Genomic DNA, 16,652 nt, shown 5'->3' on the forward strand with positions numbered 1-16,652 from the left:
GGAAATGCTAACCTCTTACATATTTCTAGTAAGGGGCCTATAAAGTAGCACGATAGAAAGTCAGACTCCCGTTTGAGTTATAGGCAGAAGCATAAGTAAAATCTAAGATATAAAAAATATAATACAAAAATGTTTGACTGTCCCGCTGAAGTGCTAAATTTAATAAAAAATTAACCAAGATAGCAGTTTTGGATCTTTTTAAAGTTTACGTTTTGAAAAAATTATAATATATGTGTTGTGTTTTTAAACTGGTACAAATATTTACACACAAACTATATTACCAAAAGTATTGGGATGCCTCCTTTTACACACAATTGAACTTTAATGGCATCCCAGTCTTAGTCCGTAGGGTTCAATATTGAGTTGGTCCGTCCTTTGCAGTTATAAAAGCTTCAACTCTTCTAGGAAGGCTGTGCACAAGGTTTAGGAGTGTGTCTATGGGAATGTTTGACCATTCTTCCAGAAGTGCATTTGAGAGGTCAGGCACTGATGTGAAAGAGAAGGCCTGTCCCGCAGTCTCCACTCCAATTCATCCCAAAGGTGTTCTAACCAGTTATGGTCAGGACTGTCAAGTTCCTCCACCTCAAACTCGCTCATCCATGTCTTTATGGACCTTGCTTTGTGCACTAGTCCAAATCATTTGGTGGAGGGGGGAATATGGTGTGGGGTTGTTTTTCAGGAGGTTGGGCTTGGCCCCTTAGTTCCAGTAAGGCGTCAGCATACCAAGACATCTTGGGCAATTTCATGCTTCACACTTTATGTGAACAGTTTGGGGATGGCCCCTTCCTGTTCCAACACGACTGCTCACCAGTGCACAAAGCAAGATCCATAAGGACATGGATGAGCGAGTTTGAGGTGGAGGAACTTGACTGGCCTGTACAGAGTCCTGTCCTCAACCTGTCAGAACACTTTTGGGATGAATTAGAGCAGAGACTGCGAACCAGGCCTTCTCGTTCAACATCAGTACCTGACCTCACAAATGCGCTTTTGGAAGAATGGTTAAACATTCCCATAGACGCACTACTAAACCTTGTGGACAGCCTTCCTAGAAGAGTTGAAGCTGTTATAGCTGCAAAAGGTGGGCCAATTCAATACTGAACCCAACTACAAACCCTTGCGGTCCCTCTTGTTTGTAAGCCAGGGGCCGCATATATGTGTGTGTGTGTGTGTGTGTGTATGTGTGTATGTGTGTATGTGTGTATATATATATATATATATATATATATATATATATATATATATATATATATATATATATATATATATATATATATATATATATATATATATATACACACACACACACACACACACATACATACACACACACATACACTATTTATTTATCTATTTTAATCTTTTTTTTTTTCCCAACTAGCCCTTCTTTTTACACCTGTAGCTGTGTATTTACTGATGACATATACAAGGCTATACCTTAATGTTGCTAAATCACTTCAATAAAAATAACAAATGAACAAATAATTCAAAGAATATCAGTACATTAAAACATCCCAAAAGCCATACAGTGTGAAAATATACTAAGCAACTGTCCAGTTTAGATAATATGTTACCAAGTGTCCATTTAGGCAGGTTAGTTTGGGTGGTATTTTAGTATTTTTTACATGTATATATTTCTTTATACACAAATTTTTTTTTTTTTTTTATAATAGGTGATTTAGCGCCATAAAAATAAGAGATAGCGGTGTCAGTTTTCGGTCTGTTGTAAAAAGCCTGTTTACGGGCTTTGCAGGTTCATACTACATAACCCAGTGGAAAGCATATTAGCTACCCCAGAATGCTTTGGGAATTCCTTAACAAGTATTAAAGGTAAAAAAAAAAACTGAAATTAAAATGGACTTAAAGAGGAAGTAAACCCTAATGGGTTTACTTCCTCTTTGATTCCCTGCAAAGGCAAAGCATAATGGACAATCTGTAGATCATGTCTTTCATCATTTGGGGGCAGTTTATTATCAGAAATATAGAAATGTGATGCGATGTTTGCACCAATGGTCATCATCAGAAAAAAAAGGAGGAATCTAAAACTAAAAAATATTAGCTTAGAGCTACACTTAAGGCTCATTTTAACCACCTGCATTTAATTGCTTTGTTCAATGCTGTCCCAATGCAAGGACATTTTTAGTGTCATTTCACACCAACTTTTGTCTTGGTGTGAAAAGAAACTGAACATGTTGCAAATCTTCTGCCTTTTTGTTTTAACTTTGGATAGTAAAACATATTTTTTCTGCCAGTATTTACCTTATATAGCCCACTTCCTGTTTTGCGTCTGGTATTCAGCCTAGGCTTATGACATCATGCACAGCTCACTCTCCTGAGAGTTTGCCAGAAAAGGAGGGGGGGGGGGGGGGGGTGAGTCATAACAGGGCCAATGAGAGTTGGAGGGCTGCATAGCTGGAGATGTGCCTCTGTCTAAATCCAGGAAGTGAACAGACAGCAGCTTCAGCTGCCCACAGTTAAAATGGCTGCAGCCAGACTTAGAGGAGGGAGATTTCTGCAGCATATTTGGCAAGTACAGAATCACAGTATATAAAATAATATGCAAAGTGGTTGGAGGGAAGCTTCAGAATGGCAAAGGTGTTTTTATTACAAATTATGTGAGCAGACTGCAGTTCCTCTTTAACATGTATTAATACTGTGATCAGCATTATTTTACTGGATCTATGTGAGTCCAATTTACTTTTATCTAGGGCTGTGTAAATTAAAGATTAATTCCTCTATTAATTGTTAATTTTTTTGATCGATCAAAATTCTCACCTCTCCTCCGACTTCCTGTGACGTCACGGACATCAATGTCACCGGACTCCTCCCCCCTTCTCCAAGTGCCTCCGTCTGCTAACGAAGGGAAGGGGGAGGAGTCTGGTGACGTAGAAGTTCGGATTGAAGGTAATGCGTACAGGGGAGGAGCTACGCATGACGTCACCCGCTGCTGCCCTACGGAACTAACACGATTGTCGGCTTTACATGCTGTGTTTTTATCATCTTTATGTGAGTAGTTTGTGTTTGAACACAAAAATTAAATCTTATACTTAAGCAGTGAGCACTTAGATCTTTTCTTTCTACCATGACCTTTCGTCCTTGCTGAGATCTAAGGAGACGTGAGAGAAGTTTATGATCCGTGTTCACCCTTTTGATACCTGCTTGCATGACCACCTGTTTGCACAGGGGTCCATACCATAAGGTGAGAGTGATTAGTTAGACCGGAGGTGGAGGGATTGTCATGCTACTGTGGAAAAAAAAATTACTTACATCAGTGCTACAGTTTGAATTTAAAACGGAAAGAGATCATTTGTACACAAGATCCACGATAAGATCTGTATGTGTATGAACGAAAAAGTTGTGAAACACTTTTCACTTGGATTGAATATTTACTGTATGATTGTTGCACTGTCCAAACTTTTTTTCATTTTTTGGCACTTTATTTGTTATAAATCGGTTTAATGGGGTTGTTGTGTATATCGATTGTTAACACGTATTGATTGTGTATAAGTTATATTTTAGCAGTTAAAAAGTTATTTGCACAGGGACATTATTTAGCCATAGTATTTGATTTTAGGGTTAGTATATACAGTATATTATTATAGGAGTGCTGCGCTGATTATTTCTTTGATTACATGTTACATTGCAGCTCAGCACATTGCATCAAAAAATAAAATAAATTTGGTTCTGGCTAAAAATAAATAAATAAAATTATGTGTCATCTTCGTTAATTAACTTGTGTCACGTTGGAAGAACAGCACTGTAAATTGCTATTGATCCCAGATATATATATATATATATATATATATATATATATATATATATATATTTGTCTTTTTGTTTTTTAAATAACACATGTGCCTAATGTTGACAAAACAACTTATTTTGGGAGATATAGTGGTATTTTAATGTGTCGTCTTGGCAGAATTCTGAAGAAAATCTTGGGGGTTGGGGGACCTCTGATGTTCTAATGTGGTAGGAAGGTTGGGGTCACAATATCTTTAGATTACATTCCTCTTTAAGAATTTTCCACATCTGGCTGTAATCTTTAAAGAACATACCCCTGCGTTGATGGCTTTTTGTCCAAAGGCTTGAGCATCGATCTCCAGTCCCCTGGGGCTTCTGACTTTGAATCTTTGTTGCCAGAATTTGGTGCTGAAAAAAGTATGGTTCATTAAAAGGAGGAAACTGAAATAAAGATTGTGTTACAAACTGAAAGCTATCAGATAAAGGAAGGCCAGAAAAAAATAAAAAATAAGATGGAATGCGGAGATGACTCACACTGTAAAGTTCATTTCTTCCATAAGTAAATAAGTAATTGCAGCATAAAAAAATTATAATCTGATACTCACTCTTTGGAGATGTGTTGCCAGGAGTCACCATACCTGGTTGTTTTGTAAACTGTATAGGATGTGAAGGCTGTGTAGACTGTATAGACTGCTTAGGAGTTGCAGGTTGTGTAGGACGTAACGTTTCCTTAGGCTGCGCAGGTTGTGAAGACTGTGCGGGTTGATTGGGATGTATATTCGCCTTAGACTGTGCAGGTTGAGTGGGACGTGTAGTTTCTTTAGTCTGTACAGGTTGTGTTGTATGTACAGATGGCAAAGGCTGAGTGGGTCGTGTAGACTCCTTTGACAGTGCTGGTTGTGTTGGATGGACAGGCGGTGTAGGGCGTGTAGGTTGGGTAGATTGTGCCGACTGCCTCGGATGTCTAGGCTGTATAGACTCTGTGGGTTGTGTTGGCACAGAACTTGGTTTGGTGTCTCCCTTGCTGGTGGTGGATACTGGAGTGGTTTTTGGCGTCTCTGAACTTGAAATAGATGTTTGCACTTTACTTTTTCTTTCTTTTGGAACAGGTTTCATAGGATCTGTCTTGGGTGTGGAAACTGTTGACCCACTTTGTGAAGAATCCAATATCCTTCAAAAACATGAAAATATTTAAACAATGGCTAAATTGGTGCAAGTAGGAAACAACTTATTTAATAAAACCACAGGAAAAGGATTTCCTTGTGTCTCTCAGGCCATGTTAGTTTTGAAACAACCCAAAAAAAAAACATTCTACAGACAATTAAATGCTCTGCAGAATTTCTCTTCTGTGACTGGATAACCTACCAATCATTCCCTAAAGAAGGACTAAGAAATTATTATGTTCCAGATGCTACAAATGTATGTGTACATTCTTGATATAACATTATATTAGCCATCACAAAGTATTTATATAATATATATACATATAAAATAAATTATGAAAGCTCATCTTTCACTTCCCGATTATTCATCCCCTACTCTCATATCATTCACCACCATTTCAGCTTAGAGACCTTCCCCTAGGTCCCACACCAACTATACTCGAGGTTTACCCCCGCCAACAATTAAAACTAAAAAATTAATAACTTTGTTATTTTGACTGCTTTTTTTTACCTTTTATAAACACAAGAACCCGGGTGGCAGGACGATGTATACTTTTTTGTCTCATTTACCTTACAGTTACATTTTTTATTATTTTTACATTTAAGAGGAGGTAACAAGGGAGCCAGAGAGCAGGAGGTCCTGGGAGCAGCAGAGGGGACGATTTGGGCGATATCTGCAGATGAGGTTGGTTATATAGATGGGGGCGGTGTTGTGCATGGCTTTGTATGTTATGGTTAGCATTTTGAATATTACATGGTGGGGTAGGGGAAGCCAGTGGATTGGCAGAAAGGGGCGGCAGTCACAGATCAATTAGTGAGGTGTATTAGTCTAGCTGGCAGAAGCATTCATAATAGACTGAAGAGGGATAGTTTGCTTAAGGGTAGGCCATTAAGGAGAGAGTTGCAGTAGTCAAGGCGGGAAATAATTTAGGATTAATTTGTGGTGTCATTAGTCAGGAAGGGTCGAATTCTGGAGATATTGCGGAGGTAAAGGCGGCAGGATTTAGCCAGTGATTGGATACGGGGGCTGAAGGAGAGGTCAGAGTCAAGGATTACACCCAGGACCCTGGCATGTGTGGAGGGACCAATGGTTGTGTTGATATTAATGGTGAAGTTACGGGGGGGTCGTGAAGGAGGAAATATAACAAGCTCAGTTTTAGAAAGACTGAGTTTGAGGAAGTGGTGTGACATCCATATCGATATGTCATTCAGTAAGTTTGAGATCCTTGAGGAGATCAAGGGGGTGAGTTGAGGAGTGGAGAGATAGATATGGGTGTCGTCGGCATAGAAAATATGAAGATAATTAAGAATAAAAACAATAAAAAGATCAATAAAAAGTTCATATATGTGAAATAGAGTACAAAAAGTCACAAAGTTGAAAATGAGAAGAACAAAAATAGGGAAGAAAGGTTTTGAAAAAGGTGCCATTCTTAACCCCAGAAAGTGAATAGTCAGAGATTAAAATTCAAAGAAAGGTGGGTACTCAGTCTGCTAAGCCATGTTCCATGGGTATACATATGAAAAATGATGTTCAATGTACATATAGTGTAGTATAATAACTGTGTTTAAGCCAGACTGCAGAAAACAATTAAGCTCTGTTCTCTACGCATTTCACCGTTGGCTTGCTTAGGAGATCATACATATAACTAAGATCTGGTGATGCTAAATCCACATATTTTTGCACTAATTTTATTATTAATACATTGTTGTTGTATCTACATTCATATGAACAACACCTATTCAGTGAGAAGTATGTTTAGATATCCAGTATTTGAATATTTCAGTGTTGCAGTAGTCACATATCTTTCATTTATACACTAAGAGCAGGGAATATTTTTTTTGTTTTGAATGACTAATATTTCCCATGGTACAAGAATCCTACAAAGCTCCATTGACCCTCAATAGCACTGCTAGAATTTTCAGATTTAGACAAGAGAATTCAGACCCAATAAGCTTTTCAACTTGTCTGATTGTATATGGTTTTGTCCATCAAAAAGAGGGACACCATAAAATGTTCCCATTAGCCATTCTGTTTTATTGATTAAAGCCACAGAATGGAAGACATACTGTATATGCAAAATATTTTAAACAGCTTCTGCAATATATTTCCCAGATTGGTGAATATATTTGGCCTATTGGGCATTGTGTAGCAAACACGTCTGAAAGGGTAAGTTCTAGACATAATGACCAAAGTACAGATGTCATTTTCTCCAGTACGAGCTAAAAAATAAATAAATATTCTAACTGGTGGCCCTGGCCAATATATACCCTGTTATACCATTGATAGAAGATTAACTGAATCAATGCAAGAAAGAATACCTTAATGAAGCCTACACAAACATATATTTTCTTACCGGTTAGGAGTGACTGTGCTGCTGGGACTTTCTGCTGCACGCGCAGGTTTGGGAGACGTAGATCCAGGAATTGCTTTTAAGAGGAAGTTTCTTGCTTTGTCCTTTTCAGAATGACTCTCAGTGGCATTTGGCGTTCCACTAACTACTGCAGATCTGCCTGGCCCACTAGACAAAGATAATTTCGGGGAATCTTTGCCAGTTTGAGAATGATTTACTGTTGGCTCAGTAGCGGGGCTTGATTGGAAGAACCTTTCACGGGCTTCCTTGTTTTTTGCTGTAGAGGAAAGCCAAGGTTTTGCCGTTGTGTTTTCATTATCTTTACCCGCTGAGGATGACCACCTTCCAGGCACAGAAGAAACTGTTATAACCTGATTATTTGTGGTGCCATATTGTTTGGTTTGCCCACTTTGTCCGGATTCTTTGCTGCTTTCTCTTTGTGACCAGCTGCTCTGAGTTGAAGAATTATCTGTTTTTCCTTTTCCATTCTGTAAAACACTTGTGGATGGGCTACTACTCTGTTGCGAGTTACCGGATGAACTAAATACACTTGGAACTGTCCTAATTTGGTTGGTGCTAACATTAGCAGGTGAAGACTGGTCAGTCCTTCCAGAAACATTGGCGTTTGTGTGAGGGCTACTATAAAATCCGGTAGCTGTCTTGTTTGTAGATAAGGGGTTGGATGTGTTAACAGAACTAGAACCATTTTTGAGAATTGAGTTTGGAAAACTGGAACTAGTCTTATTGCCAGGCTCCTGGCCTCCTATACTTGAGGAATTGTTAGCATTTTTATTATTGCTTACATTGCCAGCACTTGTTTTATTGGCTGCTGTTTGGACAGAGGGACTAATGGTGGTTTGCCAAGGTCTGCTAGTAGGAGTGCTGTTGGTCTGGTTTGAAGTAGTCATACTGCCCTTGATACCTCCTACAGAGGCCACTGCTGGGGTGTATGGACCAGATGGGGGTGCATTGACTGTTACTGTATTCATGTGTGTGCCAGAATGATGGTTTGTGCAGATGAGTGATCCAGGATGGTCTCCCACTTTATAATTTCCAGGCTGAAGTGTCCGTGAACACTGTTTGCATCTGAAATGGCAAAATAAAGCAAGTTGGTTAAATGAACATTGTTACACTAGCTTGACTTACAAGTGTTAAATGAAAGTTAAAATATAAATGACATGAGGTTTTTTCTGCTAAAACTGTCTACAGTGCAGTTTACACTGTGTCACGTAGATTAGACCTCCCAATGTACAATTACATATATGGAATGCTACCACCTTAGGAGCTGCTGGATTTTTGGGATGTCCCTCACATGCACAGGCAGGCGACAGGAATTTTCAGCATTCACTCAGTAGCCAAAAACCAGTCCAGAGTGCTTGGTTTTGTTTTTGACTTATTAGGGATAAACTTGGATAGGAATGGAAATGTATGGGATGCCCAGAAATGTAGTTTGTATGTAACTTGAGGACTTGAAACTGTTTCTGGCTACCGAAAAATTACAAGGCTGTCCTCCCGTAGGAAAAACAGATCAGCTCAACTGGTAAAGAAAGGTCTCCAATCACTGAATATACATGCTCCATCTTCTGCTCTTTAGGTTCTCCTAGCAAGGCTCTGGGGTATAGTAGTTAAAGCTACTCACTCAGTCTCTTAGGTCAGTGGTCATCAACCCTGTCCTCAGAGCCCACTAACAGGCCAGGTTTGCAAGATAACTTAAATACATCACAGGTGATATCATTTGCTGCTCAGTGATTGCAGTATTCTAGCCTACTTCTCCCCAAGGTAATACATAAAACCTGGCCTGTTAGTGGGCCCTGAGGACAGGGTTGATGACCACTGCCTTAGGTGAATCCTGTGGCACATGTAACTGCTGAACAGGCCTGCTGGACAGGTCCCACTGGCTCCCAGGATGGCCTCATCTAAGCCTACCTGAGACTGAAAGGGTGTGAGGCTTCATCTGCTGCTCTCTCTTCCTCTGGCTCCCTCCGTCCACCCAGGGGTAGAGCCCCCCAGCACAGGGATCTCCAGGCAACTAAACCCTGGACCCAGCTTCCCACATGGCCAGACTACAGAATATTTATGGGTCATCCTCACCCAGGGATTGGAAGAGACTCCATAAGTATTCAGGCCTCATCTCTGCTCCTCTGCCCTCTAAATTCTAGAAATTTCCAGCAGTTCTAGAAGCCAGGGGGAGGCGATAGAGACTCAGCAATTGGAGCTCTGCCAACTAACTCTAAACAAATTAACCCAGGCTCCCCTGCCTACAGATGAGCCCAACTAAATGTTCTTACACTGTACACACAGAGAGTGCTATATATAAACAGCTTTTGATATAAAAACCACCTCCCCTGAAATCCAACAAGGAGACGCAAGCAGAATATGGGGGCGGTGGGGGTATAGGATGTATATTAATACATATTCTGCTTTACCAATCATACACATGAAAATTCTTATCAAAGTGAGTAGTACTCATGATTGACCCCTCCAGATTTTACAAGCCACTCTATCTTAGGGGAGATCAAGCTGCAAACCATTGGACTCTAGGAGCCACTTGGGCTGGGACTTCATAAGGAAAGACTGGAGAAAAAGGACATAAAGACTGGTGCATAGGTTTTCATTGTTTTCTGGGTTCTACTGAAGGTTCATTCATGATATATTGAAACAAGAAATGCAATAAAGCAATACTGCATGCATACAAGAGATGTCCGCAAAATGTTTTATCTGTGTGAGTGGGAGAAAGGCTCTGGAGACATCTACATGTAGCCCTTAACCTAACATCCCATACTTAAGATATAGAAGAAGTAAACTAACCATGCATTGGATTCAATAATCAGTAAGGGGAACCTGCTGTCCAATGACTGGTCTTGTGACATACATGAAAGGAGGCAAGTGAACATATGGAGCTAAAATTATTTATTAATTATGCCTAGCATACTTAGCAGCACAGTGTGGTATTTCTTACAGTTCTTACAGTTATTTCTTTTGTTCCTTTCAGAACTGCACATACAAGTCAACTGAAATACAAAAGCAGAATAAAGCAACATCCTAAAAGCAAAATGAAATCACCCACCATAAAAGCCCTAAAGTGGGCACGAGATCGATAGATCAGCTTTGGTAAAACCAGCCTGCCCATAGTTAGATCAAAATTCAGCAGGAAATCAGATGAATTTTAATCCATCTATGGTAGGTTTAGGAGGGGATTTCCCTCACTTTGAAGAGATTTCCTCTTACTATAAGCTGTGTCTACTTGACAAGAAGTGAAGGAAAATCTCCCCAAAGAGACATAGAGGCAAAACAAAAACGGATAAGGATTTTCACCCTTCCCTACTGAGTCCAAATAAGTAAAATAAATCTTTAGCTGTACTTTAAAGCAGCAGTAAACCCAAAAAAATAAAATAAAAATTATAATATTTCAGCTTACCAATCATTAGATGTGGTGGCTGCATCAGTATTTTTTAACTTGGCTTTTGTTCACCGTTTTTATTTTTTTCACCCTGTTTTTACCTGGTGACCTGGCCAGTAACTCACCTCCTGTATTAGTGAGAAACAACTCTGGAGGAATAAGGAGGAATAGCAGACAGCACCTTTGTCAGTCATATGACGGCCTCCCGTGATCGCGCCACAGCACGCCCATGGGCACGCTCTGTCATCATAGTGTCCAGACACTGCTAATCACAGACTGCGGTAAAGAACCCATCAGCAGCTCATTACCACGCGATCAGCTCTGTCCAATCACAGCTGATCATGGATGTAAATAGAAGCCGGTTATCGGCTCTCTTTTCCTCATGCTAACAGCATGAGGAGAGGAGAACAGAGCCGATAACCAGCTTCACTAAAAGGAACATGTACACTGTTAATCAGGGCACTGATTATCAGTGTAGTTCCAACAGTGTCCACCAGTGCTGCCAATCAGTACTTCCTCAGTGTCACCCATCAGTGCCACCTATCAGTGCTCATCAGTGCCCACCAGTTCCTCCTCATCAGTGCCCACCAGTGTGGCCTCATCAGTGCCCCCTCATCAGCACATATCAGTGAAGGAGAAAAATTACCTGTTTGCAAAATCTTCTAACAAACTATGAAAACGTTTTTGTTTTTTCATTTTCAGTCTTTATTCGTTGGTTTAGCAATAAATTAAAAATAAAACCCAGTGGTATTTAAATAACACCAAAAAAAATTGGCCTGGTCAGGAAGGGGGTAACAGTGCACAGTAGGCAAGTGGTTAATAATATCATGGACTTCAGATGTACTAACCTCATTGTGTGTACACTAAATCCAAACCACAGTGGAAAAGACATCTAGACGTTATTTATGTCCTATTCAGAAGACCTACCTGAAGCAGTTTCTATGATACAGTTTCCCTTCTGCCATGTGTCTCTGGACCAAGTGTACATGTTTACCACATATGGAGCAGTTGCTGCTTACTGCGCTGTTCTCGTTTATTTCTCTGATGCCCTGAAGAAAAAAAAAAAAAGAAGCATACTTGAGTTGTAGCACAGAACTCAGACTTATCGTCTTGTTGATAACACAATACATTGTGAGAATGTGATGATTATTCTACCTTGCAAAAGGGGAACATGAGGTTTTTTGCAAGTTAAGTCTGATAAGTTGTCCGATAAGCTGTGGCTATGGTATGAGCAGAGGTGTTTGTGACCAGCCACATTGTATAATTATTGTGCAGACTTTTCTTAGTAGAATTGTCCTCTAAATATCCTCCAAGGAACCACTATCATTCTATATGATACTAGTCCTACACATACCAAAGGACTCGTTTCAGTATATCCATGCTTTCAATTAGAGAATAAGTATGGTCGCTTTGATATAGACTCCTGGTGAACACATGGATAGACTTTCTCCAGAATGATCTTCTATGTGGGTCTGTAGTTTTCATCACAACATTTTCATACTGTATCCAGCCACCTTATTGCTGATTATCCTCTTTTTTTTTCCTTCTAATACGTCCAACATAAGACAACTCTAATCAAGTCCTCTGGGCTATTAGTGAAAGGTTGAACTTTATTTGTGGAAGGATCCATGGATTTGCTTTTTTTTGCTATCTTTTAATTCTTTGTACCAACACCGAAGTTTAAAGGTGTCAATACTTTAGCTGTCTTGTTTCTTCCTTGTCCAGCTTTCACTTACATAGAGAGTGAAATAAAATACCATAAACTGGACAATTCAGAACTTTCTACTAAGGCCCTTTCACACGGGCATTCAGTCTAGATCTGTCTGTCAGTTTTTCAGGTGGATCCAGACCGAACCACAACATATGAGTGGGCAGATAAACGGATGATCATAATTTTAAATGGAACGCGGTGTCCTTTTCCATTGAGAAAAATCTGAACAGATGTAAATCCATTAATTTACATCCATTGCGTGTTTAGACAATAAACCATATATATATATATATATATATATATATATATATATATATATATATACATACACACACACACACACATACATACATATGTACATACACATACATATACACAGTATATATATATATATATATATATATATATACACACACACACTGTATACACTTTTGTCGCCTCTGTTGGTTTCTGCAAGTAAGAAAAAAAACTGATGTAGGCTGATGTAAACTGGACTGGTACTGTATAAACTAATGTAAAATTAACAAGTGCAAACTGTTGCAAACTTCAATGAGTTGAGTTGAACTGAAGACAGATCTGAAAACTGATTAAACTATTAAACTGAATCAGTTTTTTTGAAAAAACATGACTGTACAATGACGGCCGTGTGAAAGGGGCCTCATAGACCAATTGGTATAATTTTAGGCCTCTATCTTTGCTCTTCTATGTGGCAGTAAAGCTGACAATACACCTATAGATTTATTTTGTTCAGTCTACAGACTGAACAATAGAAATCTAATAGATTAATCCATCGACATTAAGCTGCACAGATGGATGATTCTTCTGCTGTTTCTTCTGCTATTGTACCCAAACAGTGCTGATTGGACGCCGGTACTGTTTGGTCAACAACTTTCCGCTTGGCTCCTTCAATCTTTCAATTGAAGTACAGTATGTCAGGTTGAATGATGCCAACATGGCCACCCAGTAATCAAATTTGCTTAGTGTAAGGCCAGCTTAAATATTATATTTTTTACTGGTTGGATCCTTTACTGGTAAAAAAAAGATGCAGTCTACTACTTCTATCTCTTCAACATCAACTCAACAATTAGCACTTTTCTTTGTCATAACCTTCATCATCTTCATATTTAGCTGAAGAAAAATATTTTTCTTTTTTCTTTAAGGCAGAGGTCTTTTACATTTTCTGCTATGAGCATAGAGTCAGCAGTCTATCAAAGATTGTTGGTGTTTCTTTCACCGATCTTGAACCCCCTATCATTTTTCTCCAGCCCTGCTTCTCTTATGTGTTGAATGTACAGTATAAATACGTTTGGCGAGAGAATGTAGCCTCATCTAACTTTTTGCTGGACGGGAATGAATATTCTCTAGAGCAGGGGTGCCCAACCTTTTGAAGAGCGAGGGCCACTTAAGCAACTTGGTAACCGGTTGTGGGCCACAATGAGCGGAGTGGCTGGATGGCATGTCTGTGTCCACACTGCATTTGGAGAGCGGACACGGACGCAGCCCACGATACTTTTTAGCGGATCGTATTGGAGGTAGAGCACAAGTGGGTTTATGTCTGCCGCTACTTAGAGGTGAACGGAGGGTCCAGTTGTTCGGAATGTTGGACTGACAGTGTGAAAGGGGTCCAAGGCTGCTTTTACACTGATGCGCTGCATGTTACCCGTACCACGTGTGCAACGCAGTGTACCTTTGGTTTTCCTGCAGTTTGCAATAGACTTCTATTATATTCTGTAGGTTTGGTGCACTTTCAGAAAGCTCACCAAACTCGCAGGTAATAATAGAAGTCTATGGCTCAGTGCAAGTAACCTGCAGGTAAATTGCTCTGCACCTGCGGATCAGTTTGAAAGCAGCCCAGTAAACACTGCAGAAAATATATGCCCATATATACACTGTGATTTTAGTAATATACTGACCTTTAATAACAGTATTCATTCTATTCTATCCTAGAGCAGGATGTCGCGGGCCACATCAGAGGGCTCCACGGGCCACATGTGGCCCCTGGGCCACTGGTTGGGCACCCCTGCCCTAGAGGATCATATCTTACCAAATTTAACTCGAATTAAAGGATCATTTCATTCTTTGATCATTTTTATTTAATAGAAAAAAAAATATCTGTTTTGGCAGTAGATGCAATAAAATTGGGCCAAATTAATCTCTTCTTTGATGGGAACACGCTTGTTCGAAGCAATCAACTCAAGGATCTGTCCATTTGTTTATTGCTACTTGTATGGTCAGCACTGGACTGCTTACGATCTCTCTAAAGTTGACCATACTTTATACAATTTTCTTTGTCAATATCCTTTAGATTTAACTTCAAGGGCAAGGGCCTGCCTGATAGCATTCAAATTGAAAGTGTTTAGGTTTGACCTCCTTTTATATGGTTTTGGTAAATCTAAAGGGAAATGGTACAAGAAAGTTGTAGAATGCATTGCCAGCCTTAAAAGGTGCAACTATCATATCGTGGGGAAAAAAAAAAGCACAAAGTTAATCAGGACAATACAAAATAATTGCTAATAAAAAGGAGTGGCCCAAAAGTTTTAGTTTTTTAATTAAGTTGTTTACGATAAAGACACTACCCTAATCCTTTCTCTTTGGATCCCCTCCTTCTTCCCGCCTTCCATTTTCTTTGTTATTTATGTTTTATCCTATTCCAAGAAAACAATCCTTACTGTAATAATTGCATATTCTGTGTTTGTAAAATGTATATACATACAAATTATGCTGATATGTGCACAGGCACAAATTTCCTACTCTTAGGACTTCTGGTAGGAATTCTTCTTTAACTGTTAAAGCCCAACTCCGTGAAAAAACCCAAAAAACTCCACATTGCAAGAGTTAAATCCCCATTACGTTTAGGGAATTACAAAAGAGGTTGTATCACTAATCCTTAGTCCTTAGTAGGGCTGCAACTAACGATTATTTTCATAATCGATTAGTTGGCCGATTATTGTTTCGATTAATCGGTTAATACCCTTAAAAAAAAGTGTGGTGTCTAATTTAGTTAATATGTAAAGTTTAAAAAAAAGGCAATTTATTCTTAAATATCTCTATATGCAGTGGTAAATATAAATAACCAACTATATGGTTAGGGAGCAAAATATGTAATCCACTCTGAGAATAACAGACATAAGAGATATACTGTATATATTAGAGGGGATATATACTGTATATACGATTAGAGGAGATATACTGTATATACTATTAGAAGAGATGTACTGTATATACTATTATAGGCTATATACTGTATATATTATTAGAGGAGAGATATAATGTATATATTATTAGAGGAGAGATATAATGTATATATTAGAAGAGATGTATTGTATATACTATTATAGGCTATATACTGCATATACTATTAGAGGAGAGATATACTGTATATCAGGGGTCTCAAACTGGTGGCCCTCCAGCTGTTGTGAAACTACAAGTCCCATAAGCCATTGCAAGGCTGACAGTTATAAGCATGACTCCCCCAGGCAGAGGCATGATGGGACTTGTAGTTTTGAAACAACTGGAGGGCCTCTTGTTTGAGATCCCTGCTGTATATACTATTAGAGAGGATATACTGTATATACTATTAGAGGGGATATACTGTATATACTATTAGAAGGGATGTACTGTATATACTATTATAGGCTACATACTGTATATACTATTAGAGGACATATACTGTATATACTATTAGAGGAGGGATATACTATTAAAGGGTCAATCTGGTAAATATCATCAGATTCATTAACTTTAACCCCATTTTGTTACTGGTCGATTAATCGATTATAAAAATATTAATCGATTAATTTCATAATTGATTAGTTGTCGATTCATCGATTCATTGTTTCAGCCCTAGTCCTTAGAATGGACTTGGTTCGATCAGAAAGTCAGTTGGACCTCCGCTGAAAGTCCGTCGGGAAGACCGTCGGACCTAGTACGTCAAAAAGTCTGGTCGTGTGTACGCGGCATTACTTGACTTTGGCTTGACTTGTCTTTGGTCTGGGGATGGAGTCTTGGCATCATCAAGTACAATACAGGGACATTAACCTTGTAATGCGTGTGTTTGGCTCCAGTTGCACTCCAACCTGGTAGACACAGCTTACAGAAGAGCTGTGGGCGACCAGTCGCAGTCCTGGAGGGAGCCTGCTGGATCAAGGAGTAAGGTATAATCTCCTTAATCCTTTGCCACTAGATAAAATGAGCAATTACCCTTGCAGTGTAGTTGGGGTTTAAACCTTTCCGTTTAGCTATGAAAAAAATCTAGATAAAAAAAAAAAAAGTAAATAAGAAAAAAA

The 16,652-nt window shown here is 39.0% G+C and overlaps 1 protein-coding gene across 1 annotated transcript in view; it reads right to left on the reverse strand.

Annotated features, from left to right (window-relative positions):
• MICALL2 (MICAL like 2) overlaps positions 1–16,652 on the reverse strand; it is a 142,723-nt gene that overhangs the window by 56,233 nt on the left and 69,838 nt on the right. The window contains exons 6-9 of the mRNA XM_077449119.1: positions 11,583–11,704; positions 7,259–8,341; positions 4,347–4,912; positions 4,056–4,149 (exon numbers count right to left, since the gene is read on the reverse strand). Coding sequence (XP_077305245.1) covers positions 4,056–4,149; positions 4,347–4,912; positions 7,259–8,341; positions 11,583–11,704 — 1,865 coding nt within the window. The remainder of the gene's footprint in view (positions 1–4,055; positions 4,150–4,346; positions 4,913–7,258; positions 8,342–11,582; positions 11,705–16,652) is intronic.

The sequence above is a fragment of the Lithobates pipiens genome, unplaced genomic scaffold, assembly GCF_037356315.1.
Source record: "Lithobates pipiens isolate NorthernLeopardFrog02 unplaced genomic scaffold, aLitPip1_a1.2 Scaffold_22, whole genome shotgun sequence".
In the NCBI taxonomy this organism is placed as follows: domain Eukaryota; kingdom Metazoa; phylum Chordata; class Amphibia; order Anura; family Ranidae; genus Lithobates; species Lithobates pipiens.